Consider the following 24,409-nt stretch of genomic DNA (forward strand, 5'->3'; position numbering starts at 1 on the left):
CAAAAAGGTCAGGCAAACAAATAAAAAAAGCCGCTTTAATCTGGGCTAGCGGACTCAACTCGGCACGTTTCAATTAGCGGGCGAGCGTGGGGGTGCCGTGGCTACGTGGCTGGGGTCAGCAGATTGCTTATGCTGATCCCAGTGATTGCAGTGCAAGTGATTACCATAAGCAATTTAAGTGTTATTGATTTTACCTCTTGAGCGCAGTCATTGAAAAGCCGCCTCTGCGTAGTATTTTCCCGGCCGGTTCTTTGGCTCATCAGCAGGGCGGCGCTCTTTTCTGGTCTTGCCGTCATCTGGCACCTCCTGAAAATGGGCCACACAAAAGGCACAATTTTCATTGACAATTTTCGTTTAAGATAGCCAAACAGAAAAACCATAGCATGCGCCCATTCAAATATTGTCTTTTTTTTTGTTCTAGCCGGCCGTAATGGAGGAGCGTATTCCGCCGTTTGAGCAATGAATAAAATGTGAGCAAATTCCAGCCGTTCATTTTTCATCGGGCCTCGGCGAGGCCCACAATTTCTTCTTTTAATATTTTAGTGCTCTAAGTTAAGCGTCCAAATTCTCTGCAGGTACGGCCACTAGATCATCTTGACGTTTCAAAGTAGTGAAACCTATTGGACTCAAGCGATTTTTAATCCAATCTATTAACATCATTTATGCTTGTCGGGCCCGAGCGGGCGGGAGACCAATCTCCTCCACCAATGGGGAAAGGAACTCATTGGACACCAAATGCTGCAAATGAAAGATGGGAAAAATTTAGCGCAGACTCTGAAAACACACGAACGTATTCCGTAGGATTTGATCCGGACAGCCATTGAGCAAGGGTGACCACATCAACGTTTTTTGCTGGAAATCCGGTGAAATTGTTGTCAGTGCATCATAAAGTAAATAGCCAGCCTTCCATTCAGACACATTTTGCCATTTAATGAGTTCTGCGGCAGAATAATCGATAACCTGCAGGGTGGCTAATTAACTGCTAATCATCCGGCTCCATTTTGTGAAAGCGCACATACCAACGTGGCCATTTTAAGTAGCCGTGTTAATAATAGATCATTCGGGGGGGGCTTTTTATTAGCTAAATAAAAGCCACCTTATCATCTGACAGCTCCCAAATTGCTCCCGGGAATGTGTGTTTGCCCTTCAAAAAAAGAAAAGAAAAAAAAAGGTCTCCACGTGAAGGCGAGAGACGGCGCTTGTCCAAGAAAGAAAGGCCGGAAATGTGACCATGCTAAACGACGTTGGGATGTTTCTTTCTGCCCACGGTCTTGGATCTGTTTCACTGGGGTGCGTTCTGGAGGAATTAAACCCGCTCTCTCACGGCCAAGCCCACGACCAGACGGGTAATACCCCCGTTTGTCGTTGGGCGCCTCTAAAGGAAAGATTTCCGTTGGTAACGTTGACTCTGGGGGCCGTTTGTCCGCTTCACTCGCCTCACTGGTTCCACGCCATCAGTCACGCGCATTGTTAAAATGCACAGAGTGTATAGGCGCTCCTCCCCGCGCCATTGGCCGACGGTTAAGCGGCGTCCCCCCCGGCGCCAAATGCATTATTCATTTGGTTTCTTTGTGGTCCCCGCGGGCGGGTCCCAGGTAAAGTCCCCGTGGCCCCGCTAGCTTTGGCCCCGGGGTAGAGCCCGCGGCCGTGGCTTTAGCCTAGCCGCTCCCCAGAGGATCCCGCGGCTCAAGCGCCCCGTTCCGTCTTCAAAGAGAGCAAAAGAAAGACGACGAGTCCTGCTGCTCTTTGGCTCCTTTTCTGGCTCTTTCTCTCTTCCCCTTCCTTCTTTCCTTCCTTCTTCTCTGCCCACATATTCCACCCAGAGCCAATTGGAGACGGGCTACGTGGGCGCCTTCTTCGCCGGTTTGGTCGAGGGTTCAGCGGCGGAGGCGGCAGCCAAGAGAAATTCTCGGGTGACTTTGCGGATGCGGAATGACCGGCTAGCTACCTCGCCAAACAAACCCACCGCAAAAGACAAGATGGAAGGATCAAAAATACGGCTTACCTTTTCTTTCCAGTCAGAAGCAGCGGCTTTTTGTCCCGCCTTCCCTCAGCCATCATTTGGCGGCCAATCAAGAGCGTGGTGTCCTGTAACGGGACAGAGAACAGTCAGTAATGACGTGGAGATCCCTTAGATTGGCAGTTAAGAGTCTCCCGAGTCCCCATTAGGACAAAGGAGGCCCGGCGTCCTTATTGAGCCGACCCCATCGTTAGCGTTAGCGTCCTCAATAACCCGCAGTCGGTAGCGAGGGCCGGCGGGGATGTAAACGCCACGCCGCATTTTGCTAACGTAGCCCTTTTGCCGGCAAGATTGTCCCTGGCAAATTGGCTTTGCGTTTTCTGGTTTTTAGGTCACTACGAACGGCAAACGGGGACATTGACCGCGGCAGAATAGCGCCACGTCGTCTTAGCCGTGCTCAAAAGGCGGACACTTTCCACTTATTTACATTTTCTGCAGTGCCATATCTGGGGTTAGCCATTGATTTTCTTAGCTCAGGTGCTTTTCCAGCGCGTGGCCACTTTAATTTCACAGTGGGAGATGGGAATTTTAATCACGTTATTACTTAGTTTGATGTATAGAAATGGCCATTCTGCTGGCTTACTGTCGCTTGCTCTTCACGGGTTTGTTTGCGCTGGCCGATGGGGGAGTCGGACACAAATAATTGTTTCATTATTAGTCAAAAAATGTCTAATCTGAAAAGAGTCAGAGCAAAATGATCAGGACATTTTCCGCTCAACACGCCACCAAGCGACCTCTTTGACCTTGCCCCTGTCACAAGACAATAATAGTGAGCGCTTGAAATCCTTCCAGCGTTGTGCCTCTGATTGAAGAAAATGAGCCAATTGATGATCTCCTCTGCTACCTATCACTCAGGTCCTAATGCCAATCTAGCAAATTCCCATTTGATTCCCCCCCCCCCCCCAACCCCCCCGGCCAGATTGGAGAGAGCCAGAAGGGCCTTTGGAGTCTCTTTGGCCACAAAGAAGAAGACTAAACAAACAGGCGAGTTGAGGAAAATTGCCTTTTCAATAATCGGGCCGCAGCGTCTTCTTGTTGGCCCTGAAAGCTTTTCTGAAGGTTACGCCGCTGGCGGCGAATAAGGCCGCTTGGATGCCACCCGCGGATGACAATCATCTTTCCAATTTGCCCGAGATGAGGTCATACGGAAACGCCGCTTGATAAACAAGAGCGGCGGGAGCCATGGATCGCCGCCGCCGCCGCCGTGGCCAGAAGACAAGCTAACCCCGAGACTAACAAAACAGACTTCTTCCAAATAATATTGTAGTGTGGCATTGACTTTCTTGGCACGCTCCCCCTGCTGGTCAGGATCCTTAACTGTTGGGGCCAAAAAGATCAGTTGAGCGGGTCAAACTTGCGACGGGACATCGACCCAATCAATGAGCTGCTAATTGCGTCTCTGCATTTATCGATAGGTTGTGACTCCCTATTAAAGCTTTGAATTGCCCTTCCCTTCGCTAATCCCCAAAGTTATTGCACGACACAAATTCAAACAATAGATGAAACACAAATATGGCCCGAGAGGATCAAGTCACTTGAGCGTGTCCAACATTCTTTCAAATCCGCAGTCAACACGGATGGACCCCGTGTATTCTTAGGCGGGGCCGACTAATTGCTGGGAGAGCCCGCCCGATGGGTCGGGGCCTTCCTTCCACTCGGACGGGAGGACGGTAAAAAGACAATATCCGGCTGGGATGGTGGCAATAAAGCGCTAATGAGGCAAAGGAGTGGAATTTATTTGTCGGGGCGGGCGTCTCGTGGAAAAGGGCCAAAGGATAAGGAGTCATTAAAGCCGCCTTATCTGGTCCACATAGCATTGGCATGTCTGTCAAGATCATTATTTTTGCCCCTGGAGCCGTTTGGCAAAGAAAGGAGAGCGCCGCTAACTCGGCTAACTCGGCTAACTCCGGTCGGGGTCAGCGCTAACACGGGGATGAAGACGCTAACGATACGCGGCCTGGCAGCTAATACTTTTTTTCTCCTCAGCGCTTTTAATGACCGGGGGATTCGGATGTGGGAGACTTTTGTCTTTTTTTTTTTTGGACGCCGCCTTCTTGACTTTTCTCATTGTTTGGAGGGGAAGGGGGTGTGTTATTTTCTTTCCCTTATTTATCTCTAGGTCGAAGGTACAACACGGGTCAAAAGATGGCATCTTCACAATAAATACATTCACCTGATTTGCCACTGAAAACGACTCCACGTTGAAGACACCCTGGTCCACGTGCTGAAAAGATTGGTCTTCTGTGGCAGGGGTCTTTTAAAAGAACCTTTTGGAGAAAAAGAGAGAGATCCATAAACAATTGCTATTTTCAAATGTTATTCTTGAGAACCATACCCTAGAATTTCACTCTCTTATCATATTTTAGCTCAGAGCTTTTTGGATTCATCAAAAGAGCCAGCTGTGGCTCGGGAGCCCTAGCTTCCCTGATCTACGGTGCTGTTGTCCTTTTTTAGCAGTTTCAACAAGTCCGAATACAAAAATATCACAGGAATTCGATTTTGTACCCCTTGAAAGCTTGCGAGAATAAAGTCACTTGGACTGGAATTTTCTGTCCTACATTTGGACAGATTTTGAAAAGCAAATCTGCCGCCGCCTACGATTTACTTTTGAGTTAGCAGGGTTTTAGGCCATTCCATTTGTCGTTGTCCCCGGCCGGCGCTAGCGATTCCCCGCACGTAAAAAGGTGAGGACATAAATCAATTTGCGTGGCAAAACAACACGCTTAGCCTTTTCTATTTATCCCGCCGGAGGCTGACAAAGAGAGCCAGGGTGTACTTTGCACACCAAGTGCTCGTCGGCCGCCACGTCAAACGGCGTGGCCGGCCGTGCATCATGGTTGTCAGCCAAGACAACACGGCGCTTGGATTTGGGGGGGGGGGGCCCTTGCACAAAATCACCCAAGACACATGTCGTCCATTAGCGTGAATCCTCCTTCTTTTAATTTGGCACGGGTGTAGTAATCTCCCATCCGTTGCTAGTGAGTGTTTTCATCTAGTCAAGGACTTTGCAACAGCTTGAGCCTCATCAAGGACTTTAATTCTTTCTTTTCTCTGGATAAGGAAATTCAATTAGCTTAATTGGGCTAGCTGGATAGGATCCCGCGTAATGTCATGTGATGGAAGCGAGAGCGCGCCTTTCACCCAAACGACACGCACTTTTGGCAGCACCTGGCTAATTAGCGCAATAGAAGTTGAATCCAAATGTTTTACCTCAACATTGCAAATTGAAATCCAGGTCATTAGTGGAAATAAGCCGCCGTTTTCTGCCGCTTTCCGGGATCAACTGAAGCTCCGTTTGAAGGCTGCTTGAGGCAAAGCAAAAGGAAGCACATTAGTATTATTATTAGATATTGGCTTGCCAACAAGTAAACTGCTTTGCTTGACTCATAAACTTACATTTGCTGGAAAGCCGCATTTCAAGCCGCGACGGAAGATGCTCACAATGGTCAAAACCTGGAATAAGACAAAAAAAGGAAAGGGCATTTGAGCTTCGACTTTGGTGACCAAGCATCTTTTGTCATTGTGTTGTCTTTTCCAAAAGTAAAATGGGATTCCATTCCATATATATTTTTTTTCGAAAGCAGCCCCAAGCATCAGACAAATGGAAGAAATGATTGCAAGTTGAAATCAGTTATATATCATAAGCTGCAACATGCTCCGTTGGTTAGGGTAATGGAAGAAGTGGCTTTTCCCTTTTTCCCCCTCTCTCCTCCCCCGGTGGCTGGTTTGCATCTAATGCTTTGCCCTTGAGCTAAAGATTTCACCTTGGCGCCTGCATAAAACACCAAATGACAAAGTGCAAAAATGCTAAATTCACGGCTAAAACGCAGAACAACATTCCCTTCATAAAAACGACAAAAAAAAAACAGACACTCCACTCTGTGTAACACAATAAAACTGTATTACATTTGTGCTTGAAATTATTACAATTAGAGTATTTACAAGCGTTGTCCTGAAAAATAAACATTTCATGCTGGATGACACATTGAAAGAAAGAATTGTACAATAGGCAAGCAAAAGGAAATAGTCTTCTTTTTTTCTTTATGTACAGCCACGTTTTACAGAGAAGAATTACAAGTGAAGAATGAATGGATGAAAGCGCAACACTTTGTTTACGCTGAAAATGATGAGTGGCCAGCGTTGGTGTATCCCGTGGAAAATTCGGGACAAGAGCTGCGGAACAAATAAATAAATAAATACACAAAAGTCTTTCAATGTTGAATCCATTTAAACAAGAAAAGTGGAAAAAGTGACAAAGGTGGGATGGAACCAACCAAATGTGATGCTACCTTACAAGATTTTTACTTCCAAATCCATCTGAATTTGTCTGATCTGTAGATATCATTCTTATTCCAAAGTATTCCCGTAAATACTACGGACCTTTTTTTCTGTGGAAGGCGGGATTTGAACACATGTTCAGACTTGAGAAATTCTGTCATGAAAACAAGACTGAGGTGCTATTAAAAGATGATTATTTTCCTCTTCTTTCTTGACATTTGACAACATTCAGTAAAAAGGTGTTTATCCCAAAGATAGACTGATTGACAATACCTCTGTGTTGTGTTGTGGTGGGACGGCGGCGGCGGCGGCGTACGCAGTCTTTGGGGCTTCCACGGACAAAACCACGGCTCCGTCCACAACTCCACTTTTGCTTTTCGTATTGTTTGGCCCACGTTTGTTTGTAGGCGCTCACAAAGCAAGCAAACGTATTCAAGTGCGCCGCAGTCTGTCTTTGTCTGCTATGGCTATTCTTTCTGTACAAGCTGAGAAGGCCCAAAAAAAGGCCTCATTATGTACACGTCGGGTAAAAGAAAAGGAACGAGTCGTGGTGCTTTTTCTCCGTGTCCGTCTCTTCTCCCCGTTCTTCCTTGGACGGGGGTCAGCGGACCTGGGGAGCGTAGCCCTCTTTCATCAGGCCCTCCTCGTAGTCCGTCTGGCACAGGATCATGTTGTTCTTCAGGAAGAACTTGTCTCCCACGCAAAACCTAAACGACAAGACACGGTTAAAACCTCACGGTACAAAATTGGAGCAAAATGAGAAAGATGGCGAGGCCGCTTTAACCCTCCCTCCCTCCCTCCCTCCCTTCCGTCCATCCAATTTGACGCAGAAGCCAGAATTCCTAGCCGCGGTTTATCGAGCGGGATTTGTTGGCTACCTGTGGGACCAATTAACAAGGGATCCTAAAAGGTGAGAGCGCTGCATTCTGGGAAAAAAAGGCAAAAAGACTAAGGATTTTTTCTCTCGAGCCATTGCTAAAGTAGGAAATGATCCTTCTGGAAAAGAGGCTATAAAGCCAACTAATATATAAGAAAAATAATGTTTTGACTGCTTTCCCAGAATGCTAATGAGGGGCTTGCTTCCCTCCTACGAGTTCCCTTTAAGAAAAGAGCTAAGAGGGGATTGGCTGCCTCCAAAGTGCATTAGCATGACATAAACGCTGCTATTTGCGGCGTCCAATTATCGCCCATGAGCGGGCAAACACGCCGGAGGTCAAATTTGGACATATTGCCGCCTCCAAACCGTGGATTTTTTCTTCTTCTTCTGTCCACTCCCGTAACGACCTTCCGTCAAGTCATTTTTTTTTTTTGCCCTCCAGTCCAATTGCCGGCGCCCCCCCCCCCCCCCCCCCATTTCTAGGTTCACCTTTTCCCGAGCCGGGTTTCCTCTCTCCCCCTATTTCACACGGACAAATTGTTTCTGCTCGGTGAAATGTCAACAGCATACGTGACATGGCTGCGGCAATTTTGATGAGGATATTACAGCGCCGCCGCCCATCACAGGCGTGTCTAATAAAGGACGTCTCGACCATTCCGCTGAGGAAAACCCTGGGAAAGCGCCTAAATAACAGCCAATTAGAAATGGCGATAAGCCACAGTTTGGCAGATATTCCGGTGAAGATGTTTTCTATATGATGGCTCTTTTCCTCCTAATGAGGCCCATTAGCGGAGTCTCGACACCATTATGGCAATTAATTGCGTCGGTCACAGGACTGCGCACTTGGTCCTGGCCGTTCGTCCTCTGCCGCTTTTCCTCCGTCTCTTTCTCCCCTTTTCTCTTTCTTTAGCGAGAGGTGAGTGTGACTAATGAGTCTTTAGAGACCTCTTGTTGCAGGAGGGGGAAAAAAATGAGTCGCACGGGCATACTTAGGGCGCGCTCGCCTCGCTATGGCGCTTCTACGGGTTGACTAAAGAAGTGGCGGGCGACTCTACGGTTCAAATAAAGGGGGTCACAAATACTTAGTGGTAGCACGGAAGGACAGTTGAAGGGTTGGCTTTGTTTTGGGTCGCTTAAGTGCCGTCAAAGTGTGAAAAATTCCTCAGCAAGTTGATGGAGGAGCGCACGTGGCGGCCAGTGATCCTAATTGACAGAACGTCATTGAGCCACTGTGGGATTTTTTTTGTGGGTAGGGGGCGTGTTGTTCTTCTCCGGCGCTGGCACTTCTCCACACCAATCATACACAAAGTGACAAGTGTGTCCCTTATTGCCTATTAGGGAGGGCCCTGTCTAACAAGGCTGACTCGTGACATACAAGGCTCCCGCGGCTCAGCTTTGCTGCGCCCCAACCAATTGGCGCTAGGAGGAGGACCCCCCCCACAGTGTCCCGCCTGGCCGCCACGTCGTAACCTCCCTCCGAGTCGACTCCCCAGACGGTGGTGGCCTCCAGCTCATCAGGGGCGAAATGGGGCCAGCCGGCAGCGGGCAGATGATGAGGCCGGACGACAGCCTCATCGATTAGCTGTCCCTCTCGGCGGATTTGCGGCTAACCGCCGGCCAAGCCAGCGGAAGCTCCCGTCTCCGTTCTTATTCCCCGACACCTCTTTTTTTTTGGGGGGGGGAAGCGTCGGAATAAGTGGCCGGGCCTTTGGGAAGGTGGCCGTGTTGGAGGATTGACGTGACCGGGAATCGGGGAGCCTAAATTGATCCCACCCCTCATATGTCGCCGGCCGTCAATTTTACGGCGACGGCGGCAGAGAACAAAGGTCACGGTCGCCGGATCCGGCGCTCTAATTGGGCGACGGCTCCGGCGGGCGGGGCCTGCTGTGATAGTAGTTCTACGGTGACGGAATCAGAATAATCACCGGCGCCCGACTTCTCTGGGGCACTTTGAATTGAACGGAAGACGGAGGTTGATAAATGGCGGGCCGCGGGGGTGCCGGGACTCACGTCCCCACGTGATTGTAGCCATTCGACCTTCAAACGGCAATTGGCCCGCCGGAGCCACGGATAATTACGCGGCGTGACCCTCGCCCGCTCTGTTTATCAGATTTCACATTTTCGCGGCGGCTTGGGCGGAAAAAAAAAAAATCTCCGGGCCATTTGCTAGATGGATTAGATTGCTTTATTGAAGGGCCTGTCGTGGGGAGGGGAGGGGGTGACGGGTCAATGGGGGGTACTGGCTCTTTGTTTTAGGCCGAGGGAAAAGCAGAGGGGGACAGAGGACCAGAAATGGTGGGAGAAGCTTTTTCAGGTGCTCCGTAATGGAGCCATTTGGGAAAATCCCTACGGAGCAATTTAGCCAAGGTCAATCTATACACGTCAAGCTTTTTCAACCTAAGCGTTACTCGCCATAAAGACGTATTAAGGCAGCGCAAAAACTTTGGAGCGCAATTTCATTCACGGAACAAATTAAAAAGTACTTCACGGAATGAATTGAAGAATGCATTGTCGCTTCAGAAATGGGATCAATTAAAAAAGCAAAACTCTTAGCCGCTATAGTCTGTATAAGGTGCAAGAAAAGCGAGTAACAAAGTGGAAAACAAAAAGTCAGAGCTGACAAACAGCTTCAATTAAAGCCAGCTGGTACCATAGCGGAAAGCGTGGCTGGCTGTCTGCTACGCCGAAGCGTCCATTTGACTCAACAGTTGATCGGGCGCCTTAATACGAAAAAAGAACGATTTGCCCGCGCTTAAGTGGCTTTTAATGCGAGCGGCAGAGCGAGCTTGGACTGCCCGCCCGCCTGAAGATGAGCTGACTTCTCCCATTAGGAAAAGAAGACACGCGCCCAAGTGGCAAGACAATAACCCCACGCTAATTGCGCGGAACCAACTCTCTCTCTCTCTCTCTCTCTCCATTTTCACTATGCGCCATTTGCTCCGAAGGCGCTCGCCCTCACCTTGGCCAAGGCCGACGCAACGCTAGTCGGTTAGCTACAGAGTCGGTGGAGGTTTTTGTTGCGGAAACGGCGGTGGGATGGCTCACCTCTGATTGCAGAGCTGGCAGGCGAAGCAGTCCAGGTGGTAGACGTTCTCTTTGGCTCTCATGACCATCTCGAAGGCCGGGATCAGCTTGCTGCAGGCCGCGCAGTTCCCCGTCACGCCAAACAACCTGTAACGTGGAGAACGTTAGCATATTGGCGTGTGATGGCGTATCCAGCACTTTACAAAAGGTCAAAGTATGGCAATAGTGGCAGCTATTTGGGGACCAAGAATCAGAGTGGAAAGCCAAGTCAGCCGGCTCAATCCCACGGAAAACTGGCCAAAACCTTGAGATTTGGCACCGTTCCGCTGGATCGAAAACAACTGCAGCATCAAGAAGATATGGAAAAATAAAGCAACTATACTCCTAAACATCCAGAACGCAGTAAACTAGCTGGGTTATGCAAGAGAGGGGCGTACTATGGCTTGTGCTGCCCCCGGGGGGAGGAGCCTATTATTCCCGGGTCGGCTTCGGGGACTTTAATGGGAGTATTCATTAGGGAATCACGGACACTGTTAGCAACACAGCACAGCGAGCGAGCGGCCTAGCGGGGAGAAAGGAATCTGATAAGGAAATCATAGAAGAAAATAAGCTATTAAGCCCACTTCTCGGGGCACTTTTAGCCATCGTTGTTAAAATGATAAAAGGGCCTGCCACTCTCCCACTCTGTAAGAGATGGCAATCTGATAAATGATCTCGGGGGCCGGCCGAGACGCGGGGCGATACGCCGCCACCGATACGCCGCCTTGTTTATTAACCTTCACAAAGTATGTTTCCCGCAGGCAAAGGAAGCAGATAGATTGCGCCGGCCGGCCGGCCCTCATGAATAGCGCCACAATCGAGGGCCACTGTCAACACACCTTGAGACAAGGCAAAGAAGGAGATGGCTCCCCTTGTGGACGATTACAGACTTAATTAAAAGAATGATGCCTCATCCTTTGAGCTCTCTAAATTTAGCCACGTTGGCGTCCTTCCTCCTTTGGTATGGCCAAAAGGCGCTGGCGTCAAAGGCATGAAAGGATGACTTCTCTGCCTGCAAACAACAGTCATTCATCTAAAAAAAGGGACAACAAAAAGGGCCATAATGAGCAGGCGGGCGTTACAGGAGGCCTAACAGCGCCGCCGCAAAGTCACGGTGAGACGGCGCTTACTGGGCACGATGTCCTTGTCTTCCGGTAACCCGAATCGTTTTCAGATAGCTCCCAGATTATAAACGATGGAAGGTATTGGCGTAAACAAAAAAGGGGGGAAAGAAATAAATAAAGCCATGTTATCGGCTTTCTGCCTGTCGGCTCCAATCAAAACACTATTCCGTTTCATGCTTTGGATTTCTCTCTCTCAACTACTGAAATTTAGCCGAGCCGCCGGCTTCTTAGAAAAAAAGTGCGGCACCCCGCTGGTTCTCTGTCGATGTCTGTCCTTGTGTGACGACCATTCCCCGTCGTGTCCGCGGCTGGGATCCATAACGAAAGTTAACTCGAGACTAAAGACGGCGACTTACCACAAGGGGATTTGTTGTGTTGAATTGGGGAAAAAAGAAAAACAGGAATAAAAAAAACTCGGGAGACGGTTTAAAGAGCGAGTAGGTCATTCCGTTTAAGGTCAACGGTTAGCGATGGACATCCGATCTATCGTAAAAAGATGATTGGCTTAAATCGTATCGCTCTTCTGCGGCAGTAAAGGTCAACTGAAAAATAGAAGCACACTGCAAAAAGTAGCCCATTTGGAGAGTAAAAAATTCAAAAAACGTTAAATTTGACACGAGCTTCATTCTATCGCGTTAAATTTTGTCGGTAATGTGGGTTGATTGTCCCGAAATAAGGTCCTAACTCAACATTTCTTTTGAGGAAGTTGTGGTTCTCTCGGCCTTGACTAAAAGAAATGAACAGTTTGATGGTGTTTTGTAGGCCGCGAGCGCCATTGTTCTTGCGTGGGTGATGGATGTCATTGTTGAAAAGCAAATGAGAAAGCCAAAGACCCCCCAGGTTGCTAAACACAGCCAGCCCCCGGCTGCTTCTCATCCACTTGTTTGCTGCATAATTCATTTAGTACCTACGCGCTACATTCGATGATTCAACGTTGCCTGGCGGCCGCCAGCTTGCGCTACACAACACATTTGCTTACAGAATCAAACACCAAGTCTAAGCGCCCCCCCCCCCCCCCCCCCACCACCACCAGTTCCATGTCACGGGGGCTAACGAGTAGCCTGTCTAATCAATGCAAAGGACGAGGGGCGGCTCAGCCCGGGACCCGCATCGGCCACAAATTCCATAAATTTAGCGTCTGCATTGTAATTGCTAATAAATAAATCTACCTTTCTGTCTTTCTTTCTTTCTTTGTGTTGCGGCCTTGTCTGTCTTATTCCAACATCTGCCTGTTATGTCTGGAGGGCTGTGGGGTATAACAATGTAAAAGAGCAGGCTTGACATACACTTTGTATCCACGGATGGCTGACAAGACAGACAGCATGTATATTTCAAGCGCTCCGTCCGACCTGCCCACTAAAAATTCAAATTCCTGCCCTGCGCAAATCTCCATTTGAAAGGCTATTGATGCAGTTGTGTATTACGGCTCGGTGGTACCTATTTGATGAGTGCGGAGGAGGGTGGGGGTGTACCAATTAAATTATTCCACCAGGCTTTAGCAAAGCGGACCTAAAAAACAAAAAAGGGGGATTGGCGCTGGTCTCCTTTGGAGAAGGCGCGAGCGGCGTGCTGCCAAATGGATTGCTTCGGCTCTGGCCAACAAAGTGTGTCGAAAATAACAATGGCCGCCTCCCTGTTTGAATCCGTTTGGACACCCCGCAAAAGTTTAGCCTTTGCCCAGGTGAAAAGTCGGAATTCTGCCAAAAAAAAGAAGAGAGAAACTTTTGGAGTCAGACGGGAGGCAAAAAATGACACCAGTGGCTTTCAGATCGGTTGTTGGCAGAGCTCCCGCGCAACTGAAAATAACCAAGTATTTTCAAGCTGAGCCTACATTATTTTGGAAAGCTATTAAATGGATTATGAAATAAAAGTAGCGAGAGGCAGATTTTCTTCAACTCAACAAATTACAGCGCCGCAGATTTTGACCAAGTTATGAAAGCAATAACAATATATTTAAAGGTATGTTCTGTAGTCAAACATACTGTGTTTGAAAGGTAAACTGCTGCACTTAGCCAATTGTGTTGTGTTTGCTTCCTTCCAGTAAGCATTTAAAATTCCAGCTGCCTCTGACCTCCATCATTCGGAGCCCCCTTACTCTCTCTCTCTCTCTTTTGCCATCCCATCACCCTCTGTGGCTCCCTCCCACTTGAATTTGCCTGAGCCTTGGACGTGCATTCATCAGCTGGCGGATTAGAATTTGTTTCCTCACCAACCATTGATCATGGGCCTATTACTAGGCAAATGACAGTTAATTACCCACTACATTAACCACTGGGACCCGGGGAGCCGCCGCCTGTGCCATCAGTCAACATGATGAATGTGGCAAGTTCAGTAATGCATGGCCGTCCGTTCCTTCCTCCCCACCCTCCCTCCCTCCCCTGCCAAGCTGAGCGAAAACGACCCCGGCCGGGATGTGGCGTCGAGGCACCCCGGGAAAAATCTATGCTAATCTGCATAATGACAGGCTCGGGGTTAATAACAGACAAATGATTTGTTGCATCTTAACATGGGCTTTTTTTTTTCCCTTTTAGTCCATTGCCGCAAAGTAAAGAAAGTTAGCGGGGAAGCCGTCGGTTAAAGGTGGCAGATGTAATCAGACTGTGGCGTTCCCGACTTTAATAGCCTCGCCTCGGCGTGATTGTCAGCGATTAAACAACGTTTGGGGGCAGAATTATTTCAATTACGCCGGCCGTGACCTGGGAATTGTCGGCGGGATAAGATTTTCTTGCTGCTCGGCTGCCAGCCTCTATCACTTCTCATCTGCACCTGGACTCTGATATCCTAATGATGAATTATGGGCCGCCGCCGCAACCCGACTGTCAGCTCATGGAGGGGTGGGAGACGCCGCCTAATTAGCTGCCGCCGTATAACCCCCTAGCCGAGAGGGTGAACAACATCTGCTTTTCTACACGAGGCCGCTTTCCACAGATAAGCGCAAGGTCACGTTCTTTGTTTCTGGGCGCACGTATTGGCGGGGAGGAGGAGGAGGAGGAGCCTAGTTTCCCCCAGACCACACTACCACTGGAAGCGGCGTTCCGGGCGGAGACTCCGATCCGGCCAGGTGTGGCGGCGGATAGGCACTCTACCCGGATTGCCGGCCCACCTGCTGGACCGGGACGGCGGCCAAATGGTGGCGTGGCAATTATCTGCGCCAAACACGAGTCCCGCGAGTCGTGGCTCTTCACGGCTCATTTGACTCATCTCCACTGGATGAAAAATAAAGCGTCCAGGAGCCTGAAATAGTAAAAAACGATTGAAAATGGTGCCCACCAAATGATGCTAAATGCTTCAAATACCGACTAGAAATACATTTTTACGCGGAATGGAGCCATCCGATAAGTCTGGCGGGAATTTGCAAATGAGAAAAAGTTCCCGAGAGCCGGGACTTTTCTCTTTAAACGAATTGCGGCGGCCGCACTTCAAACGAACGCTAAATCGCTCGGGGGCGGCTGCCATTTTGTTCCGTCAGATGGCATTCCTTCCACGCTTTTGGGAAGCCAAACAAAGCGGGCCGCTGCTCTTGACCCCAAAAATGGAAGCCCCCTCTCGACGGGACAATTAAACGCGGCGTTCCGTCCGACGTGGGCGTGACCCTCCTCCTCCCGACCCCATCGGCGGCGCCCACGTTGACCTGTCGCCACTTTGGGATGACGCGTGAAAAGCCCGTAATTACGGGAAATTCACATTTTTTTTGGAGCTGGGCGCATTATTGGCGAGGTAATTGCTCGCCGTGTGAAGTGAGTGGCGGCGGAGGGGAGGGGTTAATGGTCGGCCACGTTCCCTTTAAAGCGCTACTTTGCCAGAAAGCGTCTCATTAAAAGCCAGAGGAGGAGAAAAGGAAATGCCTGCACGTTCGTCAAGAATGAGGACATTTTTAAACAAATAGTTGGAATATTCATTAAATAAATGGTGCTACTAGTTGACCCTATTTTTCCCCAACGACACAATTTGACTCTTTTAAAGCACAAGAACGTGATGGGCAGATTAAAAGCAAACGACGCCGCATCGATTCCTTCTGCCGCCCAGAAACCAATACAGATCGGATAGCAATAATCTTTGTCTTTGAATGATTTTGGCCAGAGATTCCGCATTTTCATCGCCAGACTCGACTCGGCGGTTCCACCCGGGTGACTTCCCCTACGGAATGACGTCACCACGCGGGTCTGTCGGGCGACCTAATGAAGTTGTTCCTCTCTCCGGCGAGCCACTTCTTTGTGGACGCGGGCGGGCGGTTTGGGCCAGCCAAGGGCAAAGCGGCGTGTAGCATTAGAATTCTCCTCTTTCTTTCGGCATCCTCATGAATAAATCGGCCTGTTAAAATGGCCACATTTACATCTCATTTCACAGCGGCGTAGCGCGGCAACGGGGACCCGGCGGCTACGCTCCGTTAAGCCCGGCGGTGCGTCGTCTGCCCGATTGCCCGGCGACAGAGACCCCGACGCGGGGGTTGCCGTTATCGTGGAAGAAACGGCCTCAAAAACAAGGGATGGCGTCCTGAAAGAGGGCGCCGCCCAAACAAAAATGGCCCAATGAGACACGGGAGGTTGGCGGGGGGAGTTGGGATATACAATAGTGTCTGGCAGTTCCGCTAGGGCGCCCACTAATTGAGAAGTCGCTCAGGGGTGTGGCGTTCCCGCTCGCAGCATTCAAATCCCGTCTGTAAGTGGGTGTGACAGCGAGCCATCGGCAATTGGCAACGCTCTTTTCCAGCGTCAGCCGCTTTGGCTGTTTTACGGTACGTCTGGGTGCCTTTCCTTCTGCCGGCGGGCGACCCTACTCCATCTCCATACAGGCCTCATTAAGCAGGTGCGCCACACGTCGGCCGTCGGGTGGTGTGGAGCCGGGCGCGTTACCAAAACTAATTGCCCGCAAAGGCCAAACCACCCACTTTGGCGGTGGTTGGTTTCCGTAATGGGGCTGCCGGACTCGCGTACTTCCTTTTAACAAGGCCAGGGTGGGAATTCAGGTCACCTTCGTCGACCCGCAACGGGTAGGCTTTTGCGGCCATTGGAAAATGAGCGCTGGGGCCTGTTCTTCGGGAAACACACGGCCGTCAAACTAGATAAAAGCGGCCAAGTCTGCGGGGGAAAACACTGAAAGGAGGGGAAGGGAAAACGGCCAGGCTGTTATCATCCTTTTGCACACTGGCGAAACAGAGGGACAAGCCAAACATACGCTGGCGGTGGCGGTGGGCAGGCTCCAGGCCTGCCACTATTGCCATTTACACTGAGAAGGTTGGGGAAGGTACGGTTTGGGACTGGGAAGCTGGAAGGGGGTCGCTAGACATCAACCTACTACACAAATGAAATTCCAAATTGTAACGAAAATGGCTGCTCATCTGGTCTCAGTTCAAGCACTCCTTTCTCAACGGATGCCAATGAGTACCTGAAAGGTCGAGGCCAGCCAACTGGTCCTGGAGGTCCGCTGTGGTTGCAGGTTTTTCCTGCAACCGATCCAGCAAAGACACTTTGACCAATGAAAATTCTGCAGAAAACCAGAAGCAGAATGAAAATGAAAAGCAACCGGAAGCTCACCTGCACTCTATTTATACAAGCGAGAAAAAGGGGGGGGGGGGGGGGGGGACGCCACCTAATCTGCAAAGGCTGGTCAGCCAGAGGAAAAGGGACATTAATCTATGCATGGAAATGACCTGCGGCGCAGCCAGTAAAGAGGGGCCGCCAGAGGTCAAATGGCCGCCTAACTGCGCCCGCCCGACTTTAATTAAAAAGACAAAAGGGGGGCATGCCAAGGGAACGGACGGCGGAGATTAGCGCCGTCCAATGAGAAGGCCCGCTATCCCAGAAGGCCCGGCCGCCACCGTCCTCTCGTCCCTTTCATGTGAATAGACACCCTTTATGAGGGCCGCATAAAGGTTAATCCGGAAGGAGAGCGCGTGGCGTGCTGGTCGCACGTGGGGGGGGGAAAAGTTCCAATTTCCAGGCCTTATCGCCCAATCGTCTCTCTGGAATGAGAAAACCTTGAAAGAGCAAAAGTGGGACGCGTGGTGTTTAAAAAGTTGATTTGCTTGAACGAATGGAACACAATGGGAGTCAATATTCATTACGGAGAGGTCCGTTGGCCGCCACGGACGGCGACCGGCCATTGGGACGCCAGCCCGCCTCATTTACTATATTACAAAGTCACAGCGGATGATGGATGGCTTCAATTGCGCAAAGTAACTGACTGGATGAATTTTTCATTAGCCCGCTTCATGTGTTTGGGACAGACAATTAGATAAGGCCGCCGAGCCGCCGGCCCGAGGGGAGCGCCCAGTGGGATGGGGACGCTCTGGGATGGGGATTCATTCCACCTAACGGGACCGGAATTGGACCGCCTTATCCAATGATAAACAAATCAAACATCTTGTCCTGTGGTTTAGACCGACCGGTTGTTATTAGAAATGACTGGTAGCCTATGGATCGGCCAGCGCAAAACACCGTCCACGTGGAAACGTTAAACGGCAGAAAGAAAAGCTCCGAGAGTTACATAAGACGAGAGAGAATGTGCGACGCCGGGAAATCAATAGAGCAACAATAACACAAGACGTAAAGGTGCGGGCGGACCAAGCCGACCATTACAGTAAAGGCCGTGTTCGCCTCCGCCGCCGCCGAGCGCTCTATTCACCATCGCTGAGGAGTAATCATCTCGCCGTCTAATCCGCGAACGGGGGATCTGAGGGGGGCGGATTGTTGGAGGAACCGTCCGCTTCCGGGTGGATGGACTCGGTTCCACTGTTGTCCACTGTTGTTTTCCCAGTGGAAGACCACGGCAGATGGGATAAACCTTACGTGACTTTTTGGCCCCGGCCAATGCTTTAAAATGGCCGGTCCGACGTTATCGGCCCACGCCGCCGCCGTCTATCAGATTTTCCTGTGTGGGAGGATCATTTTAAAATCCCCAACGCAACACAGCGCCGCTTTCGGACCTTTTACGATCCGCCGTTAAAAAGGTATCGAGCTATAATGGCTGGGATTGGCATTTTATTGCCTTGATCCCAAGCTTGCAAAAACCTGGATTGACCTGGATCTGGTCTTGGAGTTAGTGAAGCGGGCCAGGCTCCCCTTATTTGAATATTACCAGTTGGAGCGAGCGGGGCGCTTCCAGCACCACTTAATTATTTCCGCCGTAATGTGAAAGAGACTAGCTAATGATGCGCCAGCCAGCGCTAAAATGCTTCTAAAGCCTCATGAATTCTGCTAAGGGGAGATATGATGAGCACGGCCCCCATTTTGATGGGCGCGGCTATTCCGGCAAAGTGATTTAAGGCCACCAATTACTTTGGTGAACGTGTCCGACCGATGTTACCGCTATGTACCGGTACGGGTTGGCGTAGGTTACCTTTGCTAGAAGGCCCCCCCATTGCCCCCCTGGGAGAGCGCCCTCCGTACGAGGCTAGACATACAAGCGGCGGCCCGAGCGCTACAAGGTGAACTATTCCCCGCCAAGTGTTATTATTAATAACTGGCAGCGAGAGGGGTCACCCGAGACAACTCCTTGAAAAAGAACCCCGGGCCAAGCAAGTAGGACGCAGCTGGGTGCCTTGTAAAACAATACCAACCCCCACCTTACACACACAAAAAGAAAGAATAATGCATAGCAGAACGGCGCGGGCTCGATTCCAGGCCGTGAAAAATGGAGATGTCACTGGCCACCTGCTGCTTTTAAGCTAACTTTGGCTATCTCACACAACAAAGCAATTTCCCCTTTCCACACAAACTAAGGTACCATTTTTTTTTGACGTGTCCGACATTCCATCATCTGCTGAAGCGTTGTGTTTATTTGAAAAGGCGGAGTCAAACGCAAATGTTAGCGAGTTAACGTCGTTGGAATATCCCTTTCCTTTTCTTATTAAAGCCATGACACATGTTCACGAGCGGGAATGTATCTAAATGAGATTTCCCGGCAGAATAGATGGCTTTGAGACAGGCTCAGCTTCTTTTTTTTTTTCCCTACTTCTCTTCAGCGCCTGTCAGTCTGCGGCGATAAAGGTTGACGCCTCCGTGTCACAGTCACGCCCGACCACGACGACGACACACAAATGCCTAATAAGCTTGATGCCAGATATACAAATATATTTAAAAAAGCCATTTTCTGGCGTTTACAAGAAGGCGCTTGATTGTGTAGGAGAGGCACGAAAAGGGAAAAAGAATTACACGACAGCGTGTCGACATTTGGTTATCGCTTAGCTTTCCAAAAAAAAAAAGAATAAATCTAGCGGTGTTGACTGGTGTGCGCATTTTCTTGCGTTCCCAATCTTAGTAAAACCACTGTAGAGGAAAATTGGAAGTTGGGGGGGAAGAAAAAAAATGAATGAATACATAGATAAATGAAAGAAAAAAAAAAAAGAAAAAGCCTTCTCCTAGCACCGCCTTTAAAATGGATGCCGGTCGGGAATTTACACTTTTCCATTAACGGATGTGCCCGACAGCTTTTTTTGGGCCTTTCCCGCCGGCCTGGCGACGCTTCTCGGATCGGGACGGCCGCGTTTTCCGGCGGGGACGCCTTCCACTCGCTGGCGACCGACCGGCATAAACAAGCGCCGCTATTACCGTGAAAATAAAAAAAAGGGGGCGCAAAGGGATCGTTGGGAGGAGCCGCAAATGGAGCCGGAGGAGAAGATAATTCCCCTCATTTTGTTTGCATTTGGGGGCGCCGTGGCGCGGCGGTGGCGCGGCGGTGGCGGCGTGTTATTCCCGCTGTTTCTTTCTCTTCATTTTATGGGGACTATTACTTGTCAGCTGCTTTTCGACCCCTGAAGAATTCTATTAACCCTTCTTATGTCGGGCTTAATAACACGGGCGCCACCTGCTAAACACAACAGGAGCACCCGTTGTCAGGCTCCAAAAAATGGACGTGTTGTGGTGAAATGATGATTTATTTGCCTGTTTTTTTTCCGCCTCCCCCTCCACACTTTCTCTCCCCCCTCGCTGACACCAGCAGATAAACGCAAGTCCAAAGAATAAACAGAAAGAGCTTTTTATGAGCGCGCTGGCGGAGGTCATGAATCTCTCTCTCTGCTCCCGATAACGTAAATCATTCCATTTTAGGGCGACGTTGGGACCGGTTAGGGGGGGATGTGACGTGACAAAAAAAAGGGTAACGTTTCCGGTCCATCCGGATCTGAGCCATCCCTCCGAGACTATTTTACTCACGCAAATTGACCAGTAGATGGCAGCGATCCAACAAGAGTAGGCGGGACAAAGCTTATTTCTGTTTTTGATTTGGTAGAACTGTCCAATAATCTTTGTAAGGGAATAAATACTCTATTTTGTGGAGTAGTCGAGCAATAACAATATTTTAGAATGACCTTGCCCGGACGTGACTTTTTGGTTTTTAAACGCACTTTGTGGAGTAGCACCGCAAACAACTGCGGTATATTGTTTTTGATTTGATCGTTCCGCCACCTTTAAGCGCCCCCGAAGAAGACGTAAGGGTATTATTGCCTTACCGTAAGTAGTCTCTCCGGCAGAGTATGAGGTTGGCTTTGGTGTAGAGCGTGGAGCCCACCTCGCCCAGCCTGCAGTCGCAGCAGGCGCACTTGAGGCAGTCTTCGTGCCAGTACTTGTCCAGGGCTTTCAGCAGGTAGCGGTCCTTGATCTTCCGGTTGCAGCCGGCGCAGCCTTTTGGCTTCGTGTCCGGCTGGACGGAAAGCATTTGTATACCTGCCGCACAACAACAACAACAACAAAAAAACATGGACGGATTAGCAAAAGCGCCAGAATACAGGACAATCTTATCAGAATACACAAGGACAAATACATCAAGAGTGTTTAGTTTTAGGACATCCAAATGAACAAATGTTTTTTTTCTGATGCGATGAAGGCCACAGAACAAAAAAACATTGTACTTTACGCTCTGTTTTGAAGTGTTTTAAGTGGCACACCAGAAGACTTGTTTCTAAATGTCCAAATAGCAAAGAGTGTAGAGGACACAAAAGTAATGTGAGGGTGATCCGCCAGGCAGGCAAATTTCCAGAGACTTTTTTCCTCCGCTGTCACCAATGCCGCAAAGACAATGACCAACGACGGTGCATTTTGCCAACTTTTTTCTCTCCACTTTTCTTCCCTCTTCTTGACCCGCTCTGTATTTAAAGAGGCGTGGCCACAGACATTGTTTGGCCCGAGCGAGCCGGCTGGGGCCGGCGAGGAGCCTTTGTTGCTCCACTGTGGGACTTGAACAAGTGGAGGTGGGGGCACCGGCCCGACCCACCCGGCCGGGAATGAGTGTTCCCTCTCTCTCTCTCTCTCTCTCCCACAATTCCCTAAGGAGACCCCCCACTTTTGTGGGCTATTCAACGCACACATGGCCCCGTTCCTCACGTGGTTTTGAAATCCCCTTGATTACGGCCGCTGTCCTTTTCCCTCCAGCTGGACTGGCGTTTTCCCAGCCAACATGGCCGCTAAAGTCTTTGGGGCTAACCTATAGACCAAGCAGGCAGAGGGAGTTTTCTGATGGTCCACTTTCAAATTCAGGAGGGGAGAATAAAGAGAGGTGAATTGACATGGAAAGGCAAGTGCCATAACGCGCAGTCCAACGATGCAGTCCAAAGTTTTTTGTCATCCTACGACACGCAGACGCCACCTGAATGTTTTAGAGGAGACTTTAATGGCAATCTATTCAAACACACAAGTATAGGAGGTCTTTTTTTTTGTACCCCGACCAACACAATGGCAAACCGTATCGTCCCCTTAGATAAAACAGTTGTGTTCTGAGCCCAAAAAGCAGCCTGGGTGCACTTTTGCTCGTCTTCTGGCCCCCCAAATAACACGCTAAAGTGACTTTTTCTTTTGGGTGCGTGTGTGAAAGGCACGCCGAGAGCTCAACTCATTTGTTCCGGCGAGTCGCGGCTGTTGATTTGTTAATTGGCTGGATTTAGAGAAGGCAGGCGCTGGCTGGCTGGCTGGCTCGGTCGGGTTCCTGGCTGACTCGCTCGCTGGCTGGCTCCCTCGCCCACGGTTCCTCACCAGCGCGCCTCTTCGGCCGCACTGATCCGTCCCGCGGCCTCGTTAACACTACAAAGTCCCCGGCGCTCGTTACCAAAGGCGGAACGGGGGGTCGGATTGCCAATCAAGGAGAAGAACCACGGTCGGAATTTGCCTGGACGGCCTCAACAAAAGCCTCATTTTCCCATAAACTAAGGAGCTGGAGGAGGGTGGGTGGCTGGGTGGGTGGGGACTGGCTTGTATGTGGGGTGGGGGACTCACAGCTGCTCGCCGCTTTAATGCCGTCCGTCTATTGGATTTGCGGGGAGCCTCTCCGGCTCGGTCGGGGCTTCTGCGCTTTCCCGGCGCAAACACGTCGGTCGAAACGAACCCCCCCCCCCCCCCACCGTAAACGTGTACGCCACCTAAAGCTCCCCTCTATTTGCTGACATTTGGTCCCATCGCTTTAATTACCGTTGCCATGGCAGCCGAGTGCGGCCGTAACCTATCGGAGACGCCGTTGACGCCTGACGGGGGAAGCGGTCCGTCGTTGGCGGTCGGTCGGACGGACGGACGGGGGAGGGACGGACGGATCGAGGCTCAAGGCAGCCGGCGGCGGAGAAAAAAAAAGGAGAAAAAAAAGAGCCTTCTTACCGAAACTTTTCTCCCTTTTCTGCATTTGTTGAGCCGCTTGGGCAGCATGCGAGCCGGTCCGGTCCAGCGGCTGCCTTTGTTTTACAGACACGCGCACGCAGATGCCGGCCAGAGGAAAGGCAATCCGCTTGACGGGAGGAGAGGAGGAGACGATGGGATGGAAGGAAGACCAAACGCTTCAAAAATAAACAGCTCCCGATCGACCCAACGTGGAAAGCAGGCAAAGGTCGTCGAGCGTGCCGTTAGCGCGCAGGTTTGTGCCACCAGAGTGGGGAGACGCCGCCACCGCGTGTGTGTGAGCGAGGGTGGGAGTGAGGGAGTGAGAGGGAGGGAGGAGAGAAAGAGAGAGAGAGAGGAGGAGAGAGAGGAGGAGAGAGAGAACCGAGCCAGCCAGTGACAGCACGACAAAGAAGAGCTTTTTCTTCGCGTTGCTTGCGGGAAAGCTTTTTTGGAAATCAAACCCGGGCTACAAGTGCTAGCTCAAGTTAGGAGGAAAAAAAAAATGGAAGAAATCCACAAGCGCCGGTCCCCAAATGACTGGCGGAAGCGTTTCTCATTCCCCTTTGAACGGGCGCTCGTCAAGTACGGCCCACTCCAATAACTTTACACATATTTCACGGTCTCGAAAATTCAGCCGCTCGGATTTGAGGCGCCCGCTCGCCCGCTCGGCCGGCCGGCAGCCCATAATGAGATGGCTCATAAAAGGCTCTCGGCGCGCCATTATGACTGATGAGATGCATTAAAGCTGACAGGGGTATTACCTGGCCGTAATTAGGTTTTGTCATGGATTGAATTATTTCAAGGCGGCCTATCTGGGTAATCGTGCAATTTGCCGCCGTTGACGCGAACGCCGCCGCCACCCTCTCCCTCTCTCCGCAAAACTCCCACCCAACCACCCACCTTTCACTCAAAACGATTGTCGTGGACGGATGAGGAAAAGTCTATTTTTTCCCCGCTGGCATTTTACGCACATATTAAAAAATAAATCCAAAAAATGTCAACGACGGGGAGCAAAAGTGTCAAACCTTGAGGTCCGAGCGCGGGATCTTGCAAATCCAAGTTGTCCGTAAGTTTCCCCCGTATGTTCTTCGCAGCCTCCTCCTGCGAGTGTAGCCGTCCGACCTGGCGCTCTCTCCTTATTTAAAGCCCTCCGCCAGGTCCCCAGTCATTCGACGGCGTGGCGGCGGCGGCGTGGCGGCAACGTCGGCACACTCCTCCAAAATCCAAGAAGCTGACAAGCAGCGTTAGGGAAGGCAGCGCATGTTGCTCTAATGGACCTCATTAAGCTCTACTTACAGATGTTCTCTTAACATAATTGATCTGCAGCGAGTTGAGAGGACGGCAACCCTATTCCCCAGCCCCCAATTATGGGCCGGTAATTAGATCCCCAACCTCCACTTCTCCACATTCACCCTCCTTACATTCCGAAATATCAAAGTATCTCTTTCTCTCAAAGCGCCGACACTCCCCC

At 50.3% G+C, this 24,409-nt stretch overlaps 1 protein-coding gene across 4 annotated transcripts in view; it reads right to left on the reverse strand.

Moving 5' to 3' along the window:
- Nucleotides 1-5,898: 5,898 nt before the first annotated feature.
- Nucleotides 5,899-24,409, reverse strand: part of lmo3 (LIM domain only 3) — a 53,832-nt gene continuing 35,321 nt past the window's right edge. For 2 of the 4 annotated variants that reach the window (XM_077709307.1, XM_077709306.1), the window contains 3 exons: nt 20,811-21,024; nt 10,221-10,346; nt 5,899-7,005 (listed from right to left, as the gene is read on the reverse strand). In XM_077709307.1, the coding sequence (XP_077565433.1) occupies nt 6,900-7,005; nt 10,221-10,346; nt 20,811-21,024 (446 nt within the window). In that variant the 3' untranslated portion in view covers nt 5,899-6,899. Of the gene's footprint in view, nt 7,006-10,220; nt 10,347-20,810; nt 21,025-22,938; nt 23,251-23,963; nt 24,380-24,409 lie in introns of those variants that run through there. The other 2 variants (XM_077709309.1, XM_077709308.1) reach the window with 2 other exon arrangements.

Source organism: Stigmatopora nigra, chromosome 23 (assembly GCF_051989575.1).
Source record: "Stigmatopora nigra isolate UIUO_SnigA chromosome 23, RoL_Snig_1.1, whole genome shotgun sequence".
Lineage (NCBI taxonomy): Eukaryota > Metazoa > Chordata > Actinopteri > Syngnathiformes > Syngnathidae > Stigmatopora > Stigmatopora nigra.